Source organism: Agelaius tricolor, unplaced genomic scaffold (assembly GCF_023055355.1).
Source record: "Agelaius tricolor isolate 1412-34295 unplaced genomic scaffold, bAgeTri1.0.p SCAF_27, whole genome shotgun sequence".
Lineage (NCBI taxonomy): Eukaryota > Metazoa > Chordata > Aves > Passeriformes > Icteridae > Agelaius > Agelaius tricolor.
Window position 1 is genome coordinate 8,578,619 of NW_027269287.1, and position 24,784 is coordinate 8,603,402.

At 40.5% G+C, this 24,784-nt stretch overlaps 1 protein-coding gene across 2 annotated transcripts in view; it reads right to left on the bottom strand.

Annotated features, from left to right (window-relative positions):
* PCSK5 (proprotein convertase subtilisin/kexin type 5) overlaps positions 1 to 9,176 on the bottom strand; it is a 229,819-nt gene extending 220,643 nt beyond the window's left edge. For both annotated transcript variants that reach the window (XM_071448591.1, XM_071448590.1), the window contains exon 1: positions 8,446 to 9,176. In XM_071448591.1, coding sequence (XP_071304692.1) covers positions 8,446 to 8,643 — 198 coding nt within the window. In that variant the 5' untranslated portion in view covers positions 8,644 to 9,176. The remainder of the gene's footprint in view (positions 1 to 8,445) is intronic.
* Positions 9,177 to 24,784: the final 15,608 nt, after the last annotated feature.

Here is a 24,784-nt window from a genome sequence, read left to right on the forward strand (position 1 = left end):
CCTTTTACGGCTATTTCAATAAGGGTGCTCAGGTGAACAAAATGTTATAGGATCTACTTCTCTATGCCCTAGATGTCATACTTTAAAGGTGCAACACAGCATGCATTTTCTTTCCTGTCTGTTTTTAAGACATGTGTTTGTTCCACAAAGAAAGGCTCCTTAAAAGGGAATATTCTCGGGGTTTGTCCAGAGGGGAAACTACTGACAGACAACACAGAGAATGGAAATTTTCAGTTCCCTTGAAATTGCAAAATATAGCTTAAAGACTAACTAGCAAATTAGATAAAAGAATGTAAAAGTAGGCATACAGGAGGCTAGACATAGCTTGAACCAGTGGATAAAAAGATAATAAGGAACCTACTAGGTTTTGTGGCAAAGTTACAAGAACCAACTGCACATGCCCTCAAGGTTTACAATATTGGGGGCACTCAGTGAATACAACCACCAGAGACCCCTTTATTTAACACTCGAGGACCATCAAACGACTTCTAGTAAGGGGTGGAGGCCTGTAAATTTGTTCTAGGAGAAGCAAGGCATATGTATTAGCTAGGAAGTACATTCTAATGAATATGTATGACCATGATGGAATAAAGACCTTGTTGTCAAGTTTCACAACACACACTGAAATGGAGGAAAAATCCTCTGAAGGTGTCCAGCACTGTAATAAAGAATGCCTGCATTCTAACACTTCAAATTGTATTAGAAAGTTTATTTTCAAGCTGATTTCAGTATCACTACATGCTACCACTGATTAAACTATATATTTCTAAAAGGACAACTAGTTATCTAATTCTAATTGACTTTTAGAGACACAGCACTATTCTGTAACACTACACTGCCTTCTAAGCACTCTTACACAAAACCTATTGGTTTTGTTCTAGTTTGAATAAAATATATAGCACACATTTCAGCTGTGACTTGCAGCATCTCTTAACTCCAATCTGACCCCAGAACACAAACCTAAGTGATGCCTGTTCCCTGCTGGCACAGAAACATCCTAAAAAGAAAAAAAAAAAACAAAAAGGAAAAAAAAAAGTAACTTGAGCAAAGATGGGCCTGATGGCTATCCCTTATTAAAAAGCATGCCATTCCCCTTGGGATCAGGTTTCTTCTCTTTGGAAGAGTCTGTGCATACAATTTTTTCTTTCTTTATTTGTTTAGAACTGTATATTTCCTCTTGCCTGATTAACATGCTTTTTATAATCTCACCTCCATTGTGCAACATCTTGTAATACACAGGAATGTCCACAACAAGCTGTTCTGGCAGGACTTCATTCTGTAGTTCTCATACTCTGCTGGACTTGCCAATATTTCATTCCAAACAGTTTTTCATTCTGGAAATATCAATCAAATTGAGCCCAGTATGTTGCCAAATAAACACTTACTGTCTTAAGGTATGTATCATTGGCAAGCGGGATTCTGTTTGATCATATCTTTTCCTGTGTTTGGCAGGTGACAAAGAGTACCACATGATATGGTTGACATGTATTTCCCCACTTGCTGATTTTCCAATTGATTATTTGGAGGAGAAGAAAAAGGTATACTGGTCAATCACAGACCACAGAACATAGCTGTAAAACAAGAAAATAGGACACTGGAAATGTCTTACCTGACAATAAGCATTATTTATGGCAAAAGAGTACAAAGGAGTGCGGTGGTTGTATACAAGCAAGACATAATTTCTGGTCAAGGCAAACACATCAACACAATCAAATCACAGCAACTATGATGACTGTAGGAGTGAGAGGTCTATCTTCTCTCTCCTAATAGGAAACCAGAAGCTACAGAAGCAAAATAAAGGCTGACCCTGAAAATGTCACAGAGACAGATGAAGCACAAGAGCAGATCTATAACACTGGCTGTGACTAAATTTAGTCTGTAAGTTGGGGGAAAAAGAAATCACTTTTACAACTGGGGTTAAAAATCTACTTATGAACACCTTAAGGTACATATCACTCATAATTCTGTCCAATCCAATATTCTTCAGATTTTTATATTTATTATATTATTTATGTTTATTTTGAGTAGATACTTTGCAAAATAAAAACTATATCTATCTTCAAGTACTACTTGAGTAATAGTACCAAATTCCTGAAGTAGGGCACAGAATTAAACTATGGAACAGTAGGTCAAAACTTCATAAGATTTATCTATTTATTACAGCAGGGCAGCAAACAATTACCAGCTAGAATTCCTCTTGAAATTGTTTTGGTCAATATTTCGACTAGTGACCTGAATACTGGCACAGAAAAGACGCCTACTAAGATACATAAAGACTCAGAGATTATATGCTAGTATGTTGAGGGGCAGGAACAGAATTCAAAACAAACTGGCACCATAACACATGGTCTGGAAATGCAGTACAACATTTAGCAAAGGCATAAGCAAAGTACTACACCTAATAAATAGCAACCTACTGAATAAATTCAGATTGGAGAACAATGGGCTAGCACTTTGGCAGAATCAACCTGCGAACCATAGCAGATCACAGGCTGAACTCTGTCAAGAATGTCATATGGCTACAGGATAGACAAATGCCATAATGGGTTACATAAATAGGAGTGCTTTCCTGAGGACAGCTGAAGGAATCCTTATGCTGTACTCAGCTGTAATGCTCTGGCAGCTCCTTGCTCAATATGAGGATCATCTTAGAAAGACTAGAGTCAAAGAGCATGACTGGTCAGTGAAAGGCCTCACTGACATAAAACAAAGGAAAGGACTGAACTTGGATGGAAAACATAAAAGTCTGGAAGAGGGAAATGCTACAACTTTTCTGATGTTGCTACTCTTTACATTCATAGAGAAACAAGAAACACCAGCTTTGAATTCCAGAAAGACTAATACAGTTTTGACTTCACCAGGGCAAAGAGTGTAAGAGACCACTAAAACCACTAGCTTCATTGATACTGTGGAACTTCCTTACTGAAGACCTTCAAAAACAGGTTACATATCTGCCAGGAAACATGTGGGCATAGCTGGTTTTCCTTAAAGGCACTACAGTGGACAAACCGATCTGCAGTGATTTCCCTCTTGCCCTTCACTTCTACAGCTTTAGCCATTGTCAGTCAGAGGTTGTCATACCAGACATGACTGCTGTCATACCAGAGGTATCATGCACCATGGATTTACATCAATACATTTTACAGATTTCTTCCAGTTCTTCCATTTAACTCATTTAAGTCTGGTCCACTCCTGCACTTTCATTGAGAAAGTTTGCACAAACATTGTCATTTGTAAATTGGGCTTGCAACTACTTGGTATTATTAAAAATATAATTTAGTTTGTGCTTGCCTAAGGGCTTTAAATAAAAAAATCATCGCATAATTTGTAGTTTGACCACTATACTGTTACACAAGATTATCATCTTCCCTCATTTTATAACAACACACAAATGCTACTAGATTGCATGCATGATCAGAAAGCATTCCTTTTCTTCACCCAGCTCCTAATGAAAAGCTCACATTTACTAGAACTACGATCTGCTCTCTCTCCCTCCTCCCTCCCACTTTAACTGCAGACACGAGAAAACTACCACTAAATATGAAGAAATAGCCATGGTATACCCTTTGTAGACTACCATATGTTCAGGTGTACTGGTTCTGTGGCATTATGAGCATTTGCAAAAAAATTTTTTCCAAACTTACATTTTCCAAATAGTTATCTCCTGGTGATTATTCTGTACCACCCCTTAATGCACTTTTTTCCTTCTATGTATAAGAGAAAATTCTGTTTTCCTTGGTATATTTTTACATATCTGTAGATATGTAAAAATATCTGCATATGCATACAACTTAGAGTACACCTAGCTTTAATTCTTTTAATACCATTGTCCTGATACTTGTATCCTTAGTACTCAGGACTTCATTAAACTTATTAAATTTTAGTAAGGCATACTCTGTTGCAATACTGTGAGCACACAGGCTCTTAAGAGGTATCATTCTTCTATTATCTATCTATATTATGAGATACTTGAACTTTACACAAAGGCCTATCATCTTGCTTTTTTGAGACATCCTTGTAAAGTGGTGGAGACTTTTGGTAGCAAACTCCTTCCTTTGCTGAAGACAACCACCTTAGTTTAGGCTTTTTATCTCAAATTAAGTTCCTTTTTTCCTTAACTGCTTCCTTGTCTTGCAATTTGAACTACTTAGTTTGCAAAATTTACTTCTGCCTTCCATCAGGAGTAGATTTGGAAAATGAAAAACAGCCATTCCTCCCATTCTTTCTATCAATTGACACAACATCTTCTCTGTGACATCAAAAGAATGTCAGGTTTGAAATGAACAGGTTTGAAATATTATTTACTAAACTTTTGTGTGATCTGCTGACTTCAAACAATACTCCCAGTTAAAACAAACAGACAAACAAACCCACCACAAAACACTTACTGGCAAGTGATATCAGCATTTACATTATTTAGAAAGCCAGATCTGTTTATCTTACTGTGATTCCTGAGACACAGCTCAAGCTGAGCACACTTACGTGCCTTTTGGCTAATAGTGTCTATTCCTTGTATGAAGAAAATTATAGGGATCGGGTGGACAGTCACTTGCAAAGAGCAGGGAATAGGCTACTCAATTCTGGAAGAGATCAAAAAGGTAAAATTCTTGGACGAATACTATCAGGAGAAAAAAGATGTGATGTAGGAAAGTGCTCACCCATCCTCAGCTCATACCTAGAATTAAGAAAGAAGAAAGGAAGAACAGGATCTGAAGTTTACTATTGCAGCATTTCTCTCCCTTGTTGCAACCACAGATATCTTTATCTCTTCCGTTCTTCCATCACCTTTGGGATACCAACTGTTTCTCTTTCCTGTGCTCCTCAACCTTAAAGGAAAATCCACTGCCTGAACAAGAAACTCCTGGCACCTGATGACAGCAAATAGCCACAATATTTAAACCAACTGTACAAAATGCTACACAGACAGTATGTTTAACCCTTGACAGCTGCCAACAGTGAAAGAAATGTTCCTGAATGTCAGTGACAGATACTTTGCCCTAAGGTAAGGTCTGCTTTGTGTAGCAACTGCAAAATAGAAAACAAGCCAGCAAAGAGGTGCTGGGGATGCACTATAGCCCAAATTGCTCCATCCAGCGTGGAACTTAGAACAACTCCCTGGCTGCTTTATGTTAGTCTATCTTATCACAGTCCCAGAGGGCTCGCAAGTCCAGACCACTGGACTTAGAAGACCTGTGCAAAAAGAACTATGCAACACTTCTTCATGCTAGAGAAACTACTAATTGCACTTCAAGGGTAAGTCAGAAAAACCTACATTGGAAAAGGGGGAAAGAAGTCAACTCTATGCATTTAAGTCCTGATATTACATGTTTGTATAATTTTAAAGTCCAGTAAAACACAGAAGACATATCTCTCATTGATAATACAGGAAATACAAGATAAACAAGAAGTATGTCAGAGCAATTTGTAGGAAACAGGAAACAGAACATGTAGCCTGGAAAAACATAGAGTTAAAGAGGATTCGTTCTCTTTTGTGCTGTGTTCCCTAAAAATTAATGGAAAATTCCTCTATTCAATGAATAGAGAAGCTAAAGCTTTGAGTTTTCATAGTAAGACACGAAGACTACAGAAGTCTGAGAGCAACAAAAGTTTACCAGAAACTGTGAGAGAAAGAGTTCTCAATTGCTCACCAGCAGGTCATCTCAAGGCCTCTTTTAACAGCCCCTTCTGCCATCTATTTCTGATTGACTTGTCCAGTCATTTAGCAAGCCATTGCAGGTTTGCTATGGCAATGAAAATTACTGAAGAGGTATTTCAAGACTCAACTGGATATTCTCCAAATCACACCAGCATCAAAAAACAGTAAGTTAAATTCCTCCCGTCACCAGGAATGCACTAAATAACAAAATCTGGGAGAAGGGATGTTAGCCAGTATTTACAATTCAGAGCCTTCCTGGGTCTACCATCTTGTCTCCACTGATCAACTTTATTCACCTTTCAATGCCATTTTTCCACAAACACAAAATTAACAGAATAGTCAGTGGAAACAAGCCCCCTAGAACCCCTCTTTCCCCCTGTTTCCTGCAGCTCTAATCATGCAATTTGCTGTTGTCAGAATGCTCCTGGTTTGCAACTTTCATTTTTGTACAGTTTCACTACTTCTTATCTTGAATATTTTAAATAGGTTATTTTTCTGGATAATTTGTAAATTGGTCCTTTGGACCAGCTGCAGTGGAATTTTGATTTAGCTTATTGCGCTTTCTTTTTAAAGATGAGCTCATAAATTTAATGCAACCAATACATTATGCCTATTGTGTAACTCTATGAGAAAATTCTGCTTAGTGGTGTCTCTTGTTTTCAGAGCATATTCACCTAAGAAAATATCCTTCAACACCTCACACAAAATAATTTTTTTAATTGCTATTGCAATTGTCACTCAGTAATAACCAGAAGATTATGCCCCATTCTTATCTTCTTTTTGCACTTCCTGTGTTGTATGAAATATTTTCCTGCTTTTCCAAATCTATGAAAAAAGCTCACTATGGGCAAGTCCACCTCGTCTATCCAAACTGTTCCTGATTCTCATTCTCCAAAAGTTAATAACTTACTCCATTTACCCATCTTTACCTAGACAACAGTCTAATCTTTTTTCATCTGTATACCTAATAAAATATTCTCCAGCTTTCAATTACTTATAGTCTCTATTTTCTCTCATTCTCATCTGTATATCTAATCTATATTATCCATAGTTGTATATTTCATATCTGTATATAGATACTTTCACTGACACATAAGAAACAACAGAGGCTTACTACATTCTTTCCTTAATTCAAGATGGGGCTTACATATGCAAAGTACAAAAAGGCAGGCTCTGAGCTGACCAGCCAGCCTGACAAAAGAAAAAATGGGGAAAGGCGCATCCTGCAGCTGACACTAATTAGCTGTTGCTAATTTTGGCACTATAAGGGCCCAGATAGGAATACAAACATCTTGAGCATAAAACGTGTTAGACTAAAAAGAAAACTGATGCAAAAAATTTTGATTCCTAAACTTTAGTTCCAAAGTAGTACTTCAACTTTGACATGCAATCTTCCTCCCAGATTTTAGTGCCTCCAGCTGGAAGTAGTACTGCCTGCCTGCTTAAGTGCTCCACGAGAGAAGTTGATACTCAGTTTTTCTAAGCAACTGCATCCTTACACATCATGTTTTGTGCTACCCCAGTGACATTCTCCAGCTTTTCTCATGTAAATTATTTATCTTAATTGACCACACAGCTGTCTAATTCAGGCTTGCAATGAGTGGGAACATTGAGATGTACTTTAAACTTTTGATTCAATGATGTAGTAAGTGGGAACCCTTTTTAAAACACAATAATAATCAGGTCTTACTTTGATTTGGTTGATATGAAACGCCTGGAGTGTAAACACAGCTGCGTTTTTGTAAATCTCATGTACAAAAGGAAGCCTTCTGTACCTGTAAATGTTCATTTCTAACCTTTCAATTCATGTAGAATAAACTACTGTCTACAAAGAATGTACTTGGATGTTTGCACCCAAGCATGCAACAGGACTGTTTATTTTGTAGGCACTCGCCTTGTAAACCCGACATATGCAACTTGGATTTTGAGAACAACTACGAGGAAAGCCTAGAACGCTGAGTATAAACTCCTTACGAAGCAGTGATGTTAGGACATCTCAAAGATAACTGTGCCTAATTGTAGAAGAGGGGCATTTTTCAGTGTGATGGGATCCACTAAGAACCAGGTGTTTGCTAACTTGCAGTTTCTGAACCTGATTGTATCCAAGAATTTTCTGACGGGTGATATCTGGACCGAGCCAAGCCCAGGTGTGGCCTCGGCCCCACCAGTGAGCTCTCCTTCCCCACGAAACGCCGCGGGCAGCCGCCCGCCTGGCAGCCGCTCCGGGACACCCTGCCACCGCCTCCTTCCGCACGCCCCGCCAGCGCGGGGGTCGGGACGCCCTCCGCGCCCAGCCGGCGGCCACGGCTGCCACGTCCTGGCTGCCGGCGAGACCGGCGCTCGCAGCAGGACGAGCTCGTCTTGTACCAGCACTTTTCAACTCGGAAAGGGAACACCGGAGGCTGTCCGCCGCGAAGCGCAAAGTTCAGCCGCAGCGAGGCGGCGCGCAGAGCCGCGGCGGGACGCCCCCCGGCGATGCCCTCCCCCTCCCGCCCTGCGGGCGGCTCCCTGGCCCGCGCCCCGTTTCACACCTGGCTTCGAAGGGGAAGGCCACGACCCCAAGCTCTCCGGCATACCTGTCCCCGCGCATCACCTCCCGGGGCCCGCGACGGGAAGCCGGGGCGGCTCCGCTGACCGCCCCGCGGCGGCGGCGGGGCCTGCGGCGGGGCCGTGCTCGGGCAGCGGCCGCGGGGCCGCCCGTCCCTTGCCCTCGTCGTTGTCCCTGCCCCGGCGGCGCAGGTCGGCCGCAGCGGCGGTGCCCGCTAGGAAGTAGTTGTGACTAGCGTTACCTGTCCTATATTGACGTATCCGTATTTGCTCGCTATCCTGTTGGCCTCCGGGAGCCCCCCGGTTATCCGCACAGCCCAGTGGTTGGTGTAGAGGCGCGTCCTGCAGGCGGGCAGCAGGAACCCCAGCACCAGGGTGAGCCGGCAGAGAAGGTCCCCGCCGCCTCCGCCTCCCCAGCAACAGCGGCGCTTCCAGCCCATCTTCTCCTCTGCACGCAACCCCCACAAAACTTCTCCTTCCTTCTTCCGAGGCCCTTGTCCTCCCCTCCGGGCCGCTCCGGCGGTACGTCCTCCGAAGTTAGCCCGAGGAAGAAACTAGGAAGAGCTTGGAGTAGTGCATTGAACCACCCGGGGGTTAAATGATGAGGGGCTGGGAATAGTGGTTCTGATCAGTGATTGCTGCTGTGCCCTCTTCCCGCCGCTCTGCCGGGATTAAGTAACTTGCTTGTGAGAGCTTCTCTCACTGTTCCTGAGCGCCAGCTTCCCCCTCTATCCCTAGCTACATGGGAAGTCGTCTCTCCGCGGGGAGGAGGGGTCCTTATCCCTCTCTCTACGTTTCCCTCCTCTCTGACTTCCTTCCCCCTGCCAGCGGTCTTCTGCCTCCTCTCCCGCGTCTGGCTTTTCTTCGCCTCTACTCGCTCCCTCTCTCCGGAATCCGGGAGCAGCGCGGCTGCGGCGGCAGGCGATGTGTGAGTGTTGGCAGCTCGGAGCCTCAGTGCACTCCGACTCGGCCACCTCCCTCTCCCCTCCCTCCTCCTTCTCCTCCGCCTCCTCTCCCCGCCCTCGCTCCCGCAGCGCCGAAGGCCAGGGGAAATGGCAGCCGAGTCGGCGCCGGGTTGCCTCGCTCTCCGCGCTCCTGGGCCCCGGGCTACTGCTGGTCTCGTCAGCCGCCGCCCCCGAGCGCTGTCTCTGCCCCCCCGCCGGGCCCGGAGGCCGCCGCCCCGCCGGCGGGGCTGCAGCAGGAGCGGCGAGGTGCGAGGCCTGCGGCAAGGCCTCGTGTTCGGCACCGGCGGCGGCCTCCCGGCCCTGCGCCCGCGGGACGCCCCGGGCGAGGAGGGGCCAAGGGAGAGCCCCAGCTGTGTGGGGCTCTACTCGCTCCCTCAGTGTGAGGGTAGACCGGGTCTGCCCTGGCCTGCCGTTCCCAGGAGAAACTGCTCGGCTACCAGGCAGGACAGGAACAGCCCCACAGCTGCCTCTCCGGCAGCCACTCTATGCCCGTTTGCTGGCTGCGCTTCACATACATCGTCCTTTAATGCAACCCGTCAGTCCGTGGTCGCCACCTTCAAACAAGGAAACTGGGTGGCTGCTGCTTTGGCAGAGGATTGGTGTTGCAGACCCAGTCAGAGAAGACAAAGCTCCCACTGCTCCCTCATCCATGTTCCTGTGCAGCATTGGCCCAGATCTCCTACCTGCTTCCATAAGCAGAGCACCTCTGAGCCTAGAAAAGATGCTGCTGGTCATCAGCAGCTGTCTCAAGTTGGTGCTTGGCTGGAGTGGGAGAAAACTCAGGTCCACTCCAGCCAGGCTTGTTGTTTAATGGTCTATGCATTTGAGCCACCATAATAACTTCGGACTACCTGTACACCTACTTAGTTTTGCTTGAATGTTAAAATAACTGGTCCGATGGACCTACTGTGAGGATCTGTTGCAAGTTTTGAAGGAATTTGGACATCAGAAGTACCATTGCAATACACTAACGTAAATTCGTGACTTTTCTCTGAGAAAAAGGTGTCAGCAAAGGTGAGTGACTTTGTCAGTCAGGCAGCTGTCACTCTTTTTTGCTGAAGTATGAGAAATTACATACTGTACAGAAGGTCATAGAATAACACGGAGTTCCATTTTTCCTCCACCAAAACGTGGAGGAAACACCTCTACCATTAAAGCAGCTGATTCTCTTGAAAAGTAGAAGTAGTAAAACACAGAAAGCTATGTTTTCTAATTCAGGTGATTCTCTGCTTTAGGTTCATTAATTTTAAATTAATTACCCTTACACATGGGTATTATACTGGTGATTAACATCTTTCCACATCTTTTGATAAGAGTAGAAAGGAGGAAAATGCATTCTTTTCTTCCCTGTTTGTTTGATGTTTCTAAGAACTTATTTGCCAGAGATTGCTTTTTCTCTGTTAGTTGTTTGGGTTTTTTTTTTTTGTCGTTTGCGTGATCATTTTCTCAGTATATTCCAATGTACTGTTAAGTTCTCTTTGTACTTTTAAGACCTCATGGCTTGCCTTCCCTAGGATTTCACAGATGGTGGCTTACTGTTGAGTAAATTGCTCTTCTATTGAAACTGCAGTCAACACTCTCATTGGAGTCAGCAGGCCCTTGTATGAATTGTAGCTGTTAGGACCAGACACACCTTGTTGCTAATATTCATAAATACACATTCCTTGAATATGACATTAAATATCCTGCAGCAATTAGCCCTCCTTATTCATTGGTTCAATGATAATTACACAAGTCAGCTCTTATCCTATATCTGGAGGGCTTAAATGATGCTTAATCATCAATATCCACCCTATAGAAGTAAATAGCAATCAATGCGTCACAAAACCTGAACATTATGCAACCCCAGTTTATTTTTCTGAAGATGGTAAATTAAAAATTTAATTTATGGTCTTTTCTCAGATAATTTTACTATTGCTTTTGCTATGGACAAAAGGTGTACGCTACAAAGAAAAAGCTGTACTGTCATGTACTTACTTCCAACTTGTCTCACTTGATGGTGTTTTATACACAGGCACCAAAGCCACTAGGAATCAGTTGATTTGATAAATACATCGTTGTCCCCAAGTATCTTATCATAAAGCTGCATATTATGGCACAGCATAACAAAAATGTTGTGGAAATTTTACTGTACATCAAAATCGCCTCTGGAGGAGGAGGGGTATAGTCCCCAGTGGCATTTTTTTCTGTGATTATAGTCCTCTTTGCTGAGGCCACGGTGTTAGATGGCAATTATAGGTAGTGTGAGAACATTTGGACATTGGTTGTGTTGTGAAACATTTGAATATGTTTCAATATGAACTCCAGACTGCAAAGTTTTGCTGAATTCTAATTATAGCAAAATCCCTAGGGACTTCACTCCTTACCCCCCCCTAAAAAAAAAAAAAAAAAGAAAGAAAAAAAGAGGTGAGAACTCCTGCTATGCCATATTCTGTTGCTTTCTGACAGAGCCAGGCAGTAAGTATAGCAGGGGATTGGAGAGGCTGAGGGGACTGGCAGCAGTGTGGAAGTTTTATTCAGTATACCTGCTGGATATGGACTGTATGTAGCTGGTAGCTGTGCTTGCTTTTGAACTCTGTGGGAGACCTGATAGCTTGTCTGTCTGTACACCACAGGAAAAGTTTTTATCTTCTCTTGGCAAGGGCACTAATTTGCTTCACTTCATCACTATTGTCACACTGGTGCCTCTTGTTAAGAGACACATACACCCCTCCAACCCTTTCTTTCCTCTTTTCTATGACAAAAGTCAGTATCTGTTTGACTGCTCAAAATGCAAATTTCCACAGGTCTCTCTCGTCCTTTACTTATTAATACTAATTTGTGAATCCCTCTTCTATTGTTAATCCCAAACAATAGTGATCCAGAATCTGACCTCAGTGGCTGTTCTCGCTTCTCTCCTATGTGCTCTAATTGCCTCTTGTTTTGCTGTTTTGCCTACCTAGTCCTGAAATTATTCTTTCCTTTCTAGTTCTTTCTCAGCCTGAAAATCCCTCTGGCTCACCAGCTCTGGCAGCCTTTTTACTGTGCTGTGCTTCATGTCAGCTTTCTAGCACTCCTGTATGTTTCACAGGTCAGTGCTTCAGAGATGTGTTAGGCACCCCAGAGTCATAATTAAGGAGGAAACCACATAGAATATATAAATTTAAGGAAAGTGGCAGCTCATTGTCTTCCAGGAAGAAGTCCTGCAAGCAGATGTGCTGGCCCCTGAAAACATTACAGAACACAGACTATTTTAAGAATAAACTGGGAATATATGTTCATCAGCCTTTGAGAGGAAGAGTCTGGACCATAGTAGATGGAAGAAAGGAAACTTCCAAGGAGTGGAGGTTGTGTCAAGGAGATGTTTAAAGGTTGCCTTAGAAAGATGGATAGTTTTGGAATCCAAAGGAGAATTCAGATTTCCTTAGTTTCAAGCATAAACTGTTTTTACTGGTTTTTATAAACAGTACAGCTGGGTCACTTGACACCAGCCACCGTACAATCCAATTCGCTGGTACACAGTTCTTTGATCTCCAGTTTTCCATGCTTCGGGCTTGCCTCTGATTTTATGTATTAACATCAAATGCTTTTGAATAGAACTAAGTTTTGGGGTTTTTTATTTAGTTTTTAATAAAGTTCTGGTTTTACATATAATCAAGTATATTATTAGGTTTTTTCCTCACAAATACCTGTCTCTTTATCCTTTGAAGCAGGGTATGTATTTTGAGTACTTCACTGTTCTCATGAAAAGCCACCTTTGTAGGTCCAAATTTTGAGTGAGTTTTCACCTGTACATTAGACACTTTTTTTACACTCAGCAGCCAATTAGTTGCTCACCCCCCTCACTGAGATACCTCTCACTGTTCCCAGTGCGTAGACTATAGGGTCTGTATACCTAACCCTGTGTGCAGTCCACAGCAAAGCATGACCTCTTATTTCTCTTCCCACTTCTTGTTAGTCACTATGGGAGTGAACATGATAATTGACAGCAGACTTCAATGAACTTTCTGGAAATGCCAAGGAGGAAAGCCTTTTGTCCTGAATGTAGAGGAGATAAGAGACAGGACAGGTAAAAGTACTCTACTGGCATAAAGAAGCTGGGGTGGCACAAAGCAATGAACAGAAGGAAGTTGGGATGGGTATTTGGCCTCTGTCAGGGTGTGCTCCAGGCCAAGCCTCAATTTTTCCCTGAGCTCAGTGATTCATGTAAGGAATCAAAGGGAGTGATCTTTTATTTCTTGTCTGTTGGCAGTAAAGCATTTATGTCAGGATCTAGGAATTGGTGTGTGTCTGAGCTTTTCCTAGTCACTGATAATTGGACTGATACTGCCTTATTCAGGTACTATGTGGGTTTCCTTTTAATTTTATGAATAAGGCTGCACTGCCTATTTTTCACCCTGTGAACAGAATGTCACTCTTACCTTTACATCTTTGATTGTGTTTATTGTAATTTTTTGAAAGAATGTCTCTCCCCTCATTATAGTTATAGCCATACTGGCAGGCATAATTTGAAACAATGCTAGTGTTAGTTACACCATCTGAAGAGACTTGTACTGCTGCCTGTGCCAGCATACTTATTTGCCATTTTCTCATTTGTGCAAATGCATCTCTTTGGGCTTTAATCTAAACTGTCATTATTATTTTTCCTATATATTTATTTTCTCCTTTTTTTTTATTTATATCATTTTATATCGTTATCTTTTTTATTTTTAAATTTCTGTTTCAGAGATCTGGTTGACAGTGCCAATAGCCATACTAACTTTACTGGTAACACAAAGTGTATAGCTAGAATGAATGGCGAAGGCATAGAGAGAAAAGGATAGTGGAAGCAGGAATCTCTTTCAGCTGTCTTCAGTGCCTGGCACAGCATCCTCTAACAGTGTACCCTGAGTCCTTTTCAGAAGAACTGCACATTTTCCCCCTCCAACTTCTCATTGGCTTGTAAAGTTTCAATCATAGAATCTCAAATATGTGGAAAAAAGTAAGTATAAAAATGACATTTTCAGTGTTTAGCTATGAATTTTAGCTATGGAAAATACCACAGGTCTCTTTGATATGATGTTGGGAAGTTTTGGGGATTTTTGGTTTTTTTCTGAAATTACTTATCTGAATGAATTGATTCATGTGGAAGATGAGGCTTTTGTTCACCCAAGTTCACTGGAGTTAACATTCCAGCTAACTTGTTCCTAAATTGTCCCCTGAGTCAGAATTGTTGTAGCTACCCTATTCTGACTCAGCTGTACTGTAAGTATCTGTAGGATATTCCTTTCCTGTCATAGTATCATAGAAGCCATCAAATACTATTGTTCTTTTCTTATACCAATATGTTGTTGGTAGCATACAGCTGAGATAATATTCTTGCTAAAAAGGGTGACCAGTGGCAATTGAGAATCCAACCCAATTTCAAAAACATAAAGAATAGTAGCTAAATGTCCTTACCTGAAGGAAAAAAAATTCATCTCACATGTTCTGTCATGGCCTGCTCTCATTTCATGAGCTCTGGTTGGGCTGGTTCCAGTTGTGCCCCAATCCTTCTCAGAGACTACTATAGACCCTTCACTAGTATAGCTAGTATTCTGCTTCTTTAGACATGCAATTATCTTCTGAGTCCTTGTTCCCTTATCTTTGTTCAGATGCTCCATGAAGCTCCTATTGTCATGATATGTTCATGAAGTAACTAACTTCATGATGATAGTGGGATTATATTTAGTCTTCTTTATCCTCTTCTGTGAGAGGAAGCAGAGGTCATGTCTTTAATCTGTAAGAAAACCTGAGGACATTTTCCACAGAAAAATGTGTAGAAGTAATAGTTTAAGAGCATCCCTTTTAACTTGGGACTCTCCAGTCCACCCAGTATAACTCCTTTGGATTATATGCCTGCATTTCTGCGCATGAAATTTGCTCAGTGTAATTTGTTGATCCTTGAATTCAAAAAGAGCTTGTTTACTACAACCAGTGTCTTAACAGAAGATGTGACCTGGAAGTGGTGAGTTTGTTAATGGGAAAGGAGGCTGGAAGAACATCAGCCTATCATTTAGGAAGTATGGCAGGTTTTTTATTCTCTGTGTCCCAGGCAAGGAGCAAGTTGGGAAAGGGTACATTAAGACATACAGCCTCTGTTTCTAGGTGATTGAATAATAATTCAGTTCTAATTCAGTCAAAATCTCTTCAGGGAGGTCAAGGCAAGACCTGTGGCATAGTCTTTTCTCATAAGATACCATTCAACAACTTACTTCCTCCTGAATAGTGAAGAATTTAAAGAGTTTACCAATCAGAAGAGTAGGGAAACCTCTGTGTGCTCTACCCTGTTGTGGCAGTAATTAAACCAATGCCAAGACTGCAAAAATGGAAGTTCTCTTTAATTTTCATTAGTTTTAAACAGAAATGGGAAAATATTTAGTTGTGTTTGATACATCCTGTCAGATTTTAAGTCTGAATAGAAATGGAGAGCAGAAACAGACACCAGAAAGAATGTCCCAGCTATGAAGACCGATACTGTGAGTGGCAGGTGTTTGTTTCCAATGGGGTGATGCTGATTGCATACCTCAGAAACTCATTTTACTATGTCTATTTACTAAGGAATTTACAATTCTGGTGCTTTTGTTAAAATTAATAGAGGAAATGCACATCTCTGCAGACGCCTCACTCTGCCTGCTAAAGACAGAGGTGTACTGGCAGTTTCTGTCAAGGCTTCTCTGTGTCCTTTGACTTAATGCAAAGGACAGAGTAATATATTGATGACAGAGCTTTCCTTTTCCAAATTTTCTTCTTCATGTACTGATACCCTATTCTTCAATTTTCTTTTTTTCCCCACATAACTGCAATTAATTTGCCTTTCCTTCTCTGCTTGTCTTTCTGCTGCTGGGAAGATTTTTCTCTTTTCTTTTTGTCCAGCTCATCATTTTTCCCCTTCATTGTCCCCCAAGACTTCTATTCTGTAGATGCTACTCACACAACATTATTCTCTGTGCTTACCTCTGTTTACCATGAAAAACAAGAGCCATTGTAGCTGAAAGTTTTCATGGATAGTATTGATCAAGATGGCAAGTAATATAGTATTGCTGAGAAATGCTTACTAAGGCATCATAATCTACCTGACAGAGAACAACCTAGTGCTCCATAAGTGGTAGTCCATGTTCAAAGTTCAGAGTCCAACCCTAATGGTTAATGGTAACTCTGGACCAGAAGTTGCAACACTGGTGAGTCTTCAGCACAGTGATTTGTCTGTGTAAACCAACACTGGAGGAAGTAAGGATTTGGATGTGTTTACTGCTCATTAATTCAGACAATTCATTTCTCCCAGAAAGTTCTGGTAATGCTATAATGTACATAAACCTCTTTTGTGTCCAGTTCTGCTCACCTGTGCATTCATTGTGTGAAATGTAGTGGATGGAGAATGATGGTAACTTGCAAGCGAAGTCTATAGCCACAAAGCTATATAGATTTGCCTAGATCATCTTAGGTTTAGGTAAATTCTTAGTTTCTTATCTACAGATAATTTTTAGATGGTCTTTTGATTCTGTTACATTGTGTTCTATTAGAAGAGTAAGAAAGAAGAGCACAGGAGAGAGAAAAGGTAAGGAATTAATTTTTTAAAAGTAATTAGAAAAAAAAAAGCTAGAGAAGTTTAGCCCCTGGTCAAACTTAAGACTGAAATGGATATTTTTTTGATAACTGATAAGAATACTGTGCAGCTTTACTATGAGGCTAATATATTATTTACAATCTCTTTGTGTTTTAATTTCCTTGCTGTTAAATGCTCACACATTTGCAAATGATGTGATATTCACAATAAAGTACATTTTCTATGTAACTGTTTTTTTAAAATAAAGTCTTTTTGGTTTGGATTTTATTGTGAGTGATGGAAAAGACAGTTTTTGCTGTCTTTCTCTGCTCTTAGGAAATTAAACTGGCACAGTTCATGAGGAGATTAGATTGCTCCCAGAAAATTTTCACACATTCTGGAAGAAATATAAAACTCTGGTTCTAAATTACATCAAGTTCTTCTGCACACATAAACACTTCACTCTTTCTTCCCTTCTGCATGATCCTTAGTTCTTCTTTGTCTCTTCTGTGTCTCTTCTGAGTTGATTCCTCAGCTGGATAATTCAGAGCCAGAAATTCGTGTTTTTAAATTTTGATTCAGCAACTGAGCAACTCAAAAGCAAACAGTGCAAATGAGAACATTTGCCAATATACTTGTTAAAAGTCTGATGCTTTTGTGACCCTTTGCATCTACATTGTTTTTCTTCATGCTGCAAAATGCAGATTATTCCATGAAACAAATATGGTGCAGAGACCTGTTTAGCGTACAGAATGCATAGTTTTGATCATTAGCAGTCCCAAAAGACACTGCAAAAATCTTCATTAGAAGAAAAGAGCATCTCTGGAGAGCCACCCTGAATGTGATGTTTTCCTGTTGGAAAGTGAATGGATTTTTGTCTGTTCTGGAGTTGCAGCTCTCAGCTTGAATATTCACTATGTAAGAAGCGTATGTATAGCATATAGTTCATCACCACTGCCAAAATACCAGTTCATTAAGTTCCCTCAGCCTTTCATGAGCGCTTCCTGAATGTAACCAAGTCATGCTCACAGATACACACACTATGAAAGTGACATTTAAGAGCTAATTTTGAAGCTATACCTAGGAAATGAGCTCTTTAATCATCAGTTTGTTTTCTGGGAATGTGCCTTGTACACAGTCTATGTCACTCTGAGAGACAACACCTTAAAATCTGTGCTAGCTCCCCCTGAAAGATAAAGACTGAGCCTTCTAACTAGAAGGGCTGTGTTTGTACCATCAGAGAGAGAGGGAATACACTCTGATTTATAGCAACAGTTAGGACTTGCCAGCACAAATAGATTTTGTTACACCCTGTGCCATTTAGATATTGTGCACATACAGATTTTGTTATACCCTGTGCCACTTTCTATTTTATCTGTCTATTCATCCATCTGTGAAGTAAACCAAATCAAAAAAGTATATAATCACTCCTGGCACTAAAATAATGAATAAGAAATTACAATTTCTGGTAGATATTTAGTAAAACGTAGAAGGAATTCAGTCTTGTTACTTGCACTGTGGCAGAGGAATATAGCAACAGCCAATGGACTGTGTCATGTGCTCACTTAGTCAATTTTATGATCTGAGTTGCTTGGTCAACTCCAATTCTGGACAGTTTTCTGATCAACACCACAGCTGTATATCGCTCTCTGTTGTCATCAGAAAAAAATAATCCACCTTTCCATGAATATAATAGTGAGGAGTATCTGGGTCACTGATTCAGGATGATGTGTTCCCAGCACACCTGCAGGAGGTCACTGATTCAGGTCATACCTACAATGCTGGCTGTCTCTGGAGTAGGTCCAAATGTATTAATTCCTGATTCAGAGTCTTTAGATGCACAGACACGTTTTGTTAACACTGCTGCAAGATGGTCTCAAGATGACAAAGGTGGTGCAAGCATTTCTGAATAATATTTTTACTGTTGCCTCAAGTACAGGAAGTGATGCTTGAATACTGCTGTAAGCATTAGGGAAACAATAATTCCTTCTCCAACAGAACATGCTTTGTTTAGCATCAGGAATACCACAGGTGAGGACATAACAGAAAACATAAACAGAGGAAACAATATAACAGAACCGGCAAGCTTTTCATCTCTTAATGTCATATGGAGATGCTGTGGGGATGAGAAGTTAACACATGGATGCCAGCTGTAGCAACTAAATGTCTCAAGGAAACTTGTTCTTAGTTAATGAAATCCATTCACGAGTGACCTAATAAAACTCAGAAGAGATTACCAGATTTATTCTTGGAAAGGAAAGAAAGTGAAACTCAGAGGCCAACAGACTCTAAACATGATGAAAATGCAACTGTTAATTCAGATTTTAATCTCCAGATGTTCAAATAAGTTTTTTGCTTTTTGGGGTTTTTGGAGATAACAAGTTGCATAATATGTTGGAAAATGACCTGTAAAAGTACATAAAACAAACTCAGACAAAATCAGAAAACAGTTATATTCAGAAACAGGTCTGGATGTTCTGTGAAAAACTGACATTATCTGAGAAGAATTCTGGCTTTACCATGAACTCATTTTTAGGAAAACTAGGCTGCTATGCTGCCCCTGGAGCAACCAGGAAATGGTGACTTACAGAAAGAGGTTACTATGTTGGGTCTAAACTAACTGCAGTATATAGTACCTCAATGCAACAATGCAGCTAAATCTAAGACATATTTGATGTGTGCTATTGCATTTCTCCTTGTCCTTTTCCTCCTGTGTGCATTAGGAGACCGTGGAAATAACAAGGGGTGACTTGAGGTTATCTTGTAACCTGCGAGCCACCTCTCATGCCCATCATACTTGCCTATGTGAAACTCTGTATTGCAAACATAACTGAAATTTTCCTTATGCTGCAGACCTTCTTGTTTGTTGTAACACTGGAAGCTCCACGTAGCTATTAATTTTGTTTGCCTGAATAAATAGAAGGTACAAATAGATTAAGAGCATCTTGTGCTTTAAACATGACAAGTCAAAAGCTTACCCTGCCCTTTTAAAATGTTTATGGTAAACTGATGTCCTTCATTGGCTGCCAAAGTAGCAAAAATGCTTAAATTATTTGAAATCTAACTAGAGGCAGTATCATTATTCTATGTATTTCACATGGGATTTTACTATTGATCATTTGATCAATAAAAAAAAAATTAAAACCTCAAGATTTTAACTCAAACTTTTAGGAAGTCCTTAATGTAATGAGTCTCATTAGTGTCAAACTGTTTGATCAGGGATCTGACTAAAAGCCATTTGACATTAGTGAGAGTAATTATATTAAAGGCCATTAAAATCAGTGCCATATACAAATGCAGGCCAAGTTAAGAAAGCCTATGTGTGTGTGTGTGTGTGTGTGTGTGTGTGTGTGTGTGTGTGTGTGTGTGTGTGTGTGTGTGTGTGTAATGTATTTGTCAGTAAATTCAGTCCTATTCATGCAGTTGTTCTGCATAGCTTACAAAATAGGAAGATATGGAGACATACAGAGGAGAGTTTACTGCTCACCTTTATACCCCAATGATTTTACTGAAAAACTCCTTAATTTTTTTCTCTGGCATTATCTTATACTAGTTCCAAATTCTCTCAAAAGACAGCTGCAGGTTCTCAAGTTGTTAAGATGTAAAACTGTCAATATTATGTATTTCTTACTACATTCTCAGCAGGAGATTGAGTAGTGAAATTTGAACCTTCTTGAATCTGTTTCTTCCAGCAAGACAATACAAAAGGGCTGACTGTGCTGGAGGTTCTGAGAATGTGAGTGCAGCAGCTCATTGTTAGAGCTGCATATATATAATATTCATTTCACTTTGGATGTGGTTGTATCCCCTGTGTGTAAGCTATTTAGGCAGCAGGACAGAGGAGATAAAACGCTGCATAACATGCACACCCATGTTAGGTATATTTTTGCACCTCAAGAGCTAACAAATAATAGAACCAATCCTGTTTAATCTCATAAATACCTTCACCTGATGTCTACAGAAAAAAATACACAAATGTAAAAGGCAAATTTTTCAAAGTTCTGCTCTTATTATATGGAATTGTTGTCTAAAATGTTTTGCAACTGATGCATAATGTTTGTTGCTAATTGAGCTCTGCCATGCAGCCAAGTGGTTCAAATGGATTGTAAAATCACATCAGATTTATGTTTAGGTGTATTTGAAAGTTTGGATGCAATTATAAAATGCAATTGATATGCCAACAATTATTTGTCATTTTACAGCACGATCTTTTTAAGTGTGGTCAATTTTCTGCCTCCATTTTTTAATGTGGCTAGAAAATGTGTCAGAGTTACTTATTTGTTTGTAAAGTTATCTGTATAATTTTGAAGCCTGGACATTATGCTAGTGCTTGCCTCACAGGCAGTATGAGATCTTTTCTTAAAGCAATTCTGAAAAAATGGGAAATAAGTAATGTTACGGTCTCTTAATTTTCTTCTTAATTAAGTATTTGAGGACAGCACCCAGGCTTGTAAGGTTTTTTTATGGTTTTGGTTTGGTTTGGTTTTTTGGTTTTGGGGTTTTTTTGGAGATACAGGAGCTGAATTGTGCTTGTGACTTTGCCATGCAGGATTGTAGTTTTTTAAAATTTGTTTACACTGCTCTTTGAAGATCAGGATCTCACATGCATAGAGGTATCTAGTGTGCCTCTGGATACACTTGTGACAGGTGCTCTGTAAGCTTATATTGTGCTGCATGGCTTAATTAGTGATCTGGGTTTTTTCTTTGTGAGGCAGGGCCTAGATAAACAGATACCTGAGATTAAGATCTTTTCCTTCTATAGCTTTTACAACGCAGACTGCTTTATATTTGCTTTTTTGTGTGTGTTTTTTCCCATCTGGTTCATGGTTTGGTTTAGTTATCCACTGCAAGTCGCTTTGCAGAGAGCAGACATTTATCAGTGTTTGCAGAGTGTGCCATCCCCTTCCTGCCTGGGAAGCAGAAAGAGAGCATGGGGTGGTGTTGTGATGATGACCTTTGGCAAGCTGAGATGCAAAGCACCCCGTAGGAATTTCCTCCAGCACAAAGGTATTTAACAAATTATCCAGTTCCATGGTGGGACCTAGTCAGTAGGTGGTCCACTTCAGTGTCTGTCTGTCTTTCCTTATCCTCCTCTAGGTTTAGAGAAGCTGCAGTAAGAGGAGGAAAAAAAAAAAAAAGAGAGAGAGGAAAAAAGGAAGCAAAACAAAAGCCAGCTATTAAACTGGAAAGACATGTGATCTGCATAATTGCTTTAATTGCAGCTAGTTCTGCAATGAATAGTCCTGATGTCAAATTCAAAAACGACTTAGGAGAAAAAAATATCTCTGAGTCCTTTACTATAACATGAAAGACATAAAGAAACTCTTATGATCATTACCATTCGGTCTAAAGAGGCAGTGATTGTTTAATTATTGAAGAAAGGGTTAAATTGGCAGGAATAAATAAACAAAATTAAACTATTCACCTCTCTGTCCTTTCTGAGTTACACAAATTGGTATACAGTCATGCAAGGAAGAGGTGGTGGTCAGAAGGGATTTTTATCATAATTGTAGAAAATGTTGTAGATGAAAAATATCTATCAAACAGACTACTCCAAAAGTTCTGCTATCTCAGAAATCCCAAAATAACAGAGAATGAAACCTGTCTTGGCTATTGTCAGAAGCAAGATTGTCATCCACAGGATTAATCTCCAAACCCTGGAGACAGGGTTTAGAGAAAGGAAAGATAGCCAGCCCTGACTCCAGTGTTTACTATGGCCTTGCATAGGAAACTCCATGTTTTTTTCCCAATTTCTTTAAATTGGGATAATAAAACACAATTACCTGTCTAATTTTGTGTTACAAAACTTAGTGTCTGGAGAATGCATTTGGGTGTAGAGGAGCAAAAGATTTATAAGCCTCTTTCAAAATCTCTTCTTGAGACATGAACAGTGATAAAACTTCTGTTTGTATTGAAGAAGCCCATCTTTACAGAGAGAAAACCTAATAGGGTTATCCAAATATAGTGTCTAGTAATAAAGAAAAGGCACCTGAGAGAAATGTTTATCACCTATGCAGCCATGGAGTATGGTTCCTGAAGATACTCTGGCTTGAAAAATTAGTAATTTTTTTTATCTTTCATTTCTACTTCTGTTTGGTAAATATAGCACAGAAATAATTCCATTTTCTTTTCTTCTCTTTGAAAAATTAGATGCTTTAATCTTTGTGGTTGGTTGACCCTGATCAGCAATTAAGCACCCACCAGCTGCTCATTCACTCCCCCTCATCAGAAGGGGGGAGTGGATTGGAAAAGCAAATGTGAGAAAAACCTCATAGATCAACATAAAGACAGTTTAATAAATAAAGGAGGGAGCGCGGGGGTGGTGGGGGGAAGTAGGGACAAAAAAAAAGGAAAACCTATGTGATTAAAAGGCTGTGGCTCACCACATCCCAAAAACAGGCTGATGCCCAGCCAATCTCTGAGTAATGAGTACTTTGGAAAGACTCATCCCCAAGTCTTTATTGCTAACTATGATGTTAGATGGCATGGAGATCCCTTTGGTCTGTTTGGGTCAGCTGCCCCAGCTGTGTGCCCTCACAGCCTCTTGCCAATCCCTGGGCCCTGCCCATAGCAGGCAGAGTGAGAAACAGAGAAATCCTCGATGCTGTGCAAGCGCTGCTATGTAGTAGCTAAATTATGGGTGAGTTGACAGCAGTGTTTTGGTCACAGAAAGCATGCTGACTGCTGTGAAGAAATTTAACTCCATCCCAGACAGTCCCAGCACACCGTTGCATTATTCAAAGTGCTTTTTAAATGGTATTTGGGTTCCTTCTAAAATTCTAGAGTCTTCTTCTCATTCTGTGTGTGTACATTGGACTGAGATGCCTCTAAGCTTAGTTCCAGGCACCTCATACTCCAACATAAAAGATTCATACCAGTGGATATTTATATCCAGTCTGAATCAAATCCTTAGATTCAGACACCCCAAAATTTAGGAAATTTAAGATTTACATTTGAGATTAATGTTTTAGGACCATCTTGTATATTGAAGATGGGTAAAATAAAAGAAGGCATGCTAAAATAAAGAGATACCCAAGATGCAGCAGGTGCCACCCTCTTTAAAAGATTGAAAACTTTCAACTAACTATTTTTCATCTCTTTATTTTGTGCATTTTTGTACTTCCTTGGGCTTTCTATAATAGAAAGCTAAAGAGACTGCTGTGGTGAAATATCCTGACTGTCAGGAGATGGGAATTAGTGTGGATTAATAAGAAACAGAAAGAAAGCCTATACTAATGGCATTTCCCATCCAGTCTTCCTGACTATACATCAAAATGCAATCATGTTCAAAATGTCAAGTGAATTTGCCTTGTTCCATGCCTGTCATCACATCCCTTTTTACATCCTTTAGCCCCTGCTCCCTATTAGCCTATAGGGTACATATTGGTGCCTGTCTAGTCCCTTTACACAGAAACAGTGTACTTTGAAAAGAATATCTTTTTTTTTTCATGATCAAGTGATCATGGATATCAGAGTTATGGAACAGGGTCGCCTTTGGTAGTGAATACTGATGTAGAGTCAGGTTACAATCAGACTGAATGTAGAATATGCTAGCTATTACAAGGTATTGTTTCCCTCAGTTAATATTTTATAGTGTGTGATATTAACCTTCCTTCCCCCCTGTTGTACTAACATGCACCCTTATGGTAGCCTGACCTGTGAAAATGAGAGCTTTATACTGGTGTTGGCTTTACTTATGACATCCTTCCTCAGTTCTCCTGGATAAATGAGCAGTTGCGGAAGACAGGCAGAGAGACCAGCTTCAGGAATGAGGTTGCAGTTATTTTGTGCCTCGCAGCCTCCATAAATTGCAGGCTTGAGAGGCTGAGCCAGAATAAAGCTTCATTCTATTTTACCTTTCTGTTTCTGCTGATGACATTTAATATCCTTTGTTTTGCTCAGTGTGGCTGCTTGTCTGGCCCCTTCTGATCGAGTGTTCCTCCATCTTCACTTGGAACTTTAAGTTGAATCTGAGCACCAAATAAAACAGATGTTATGCAAAAACTGCTGTCTCTGGGGAAAACTGAGACCTGGATGTACCGCAAAGAAAACAAATCTGGGAAAACAACTGAG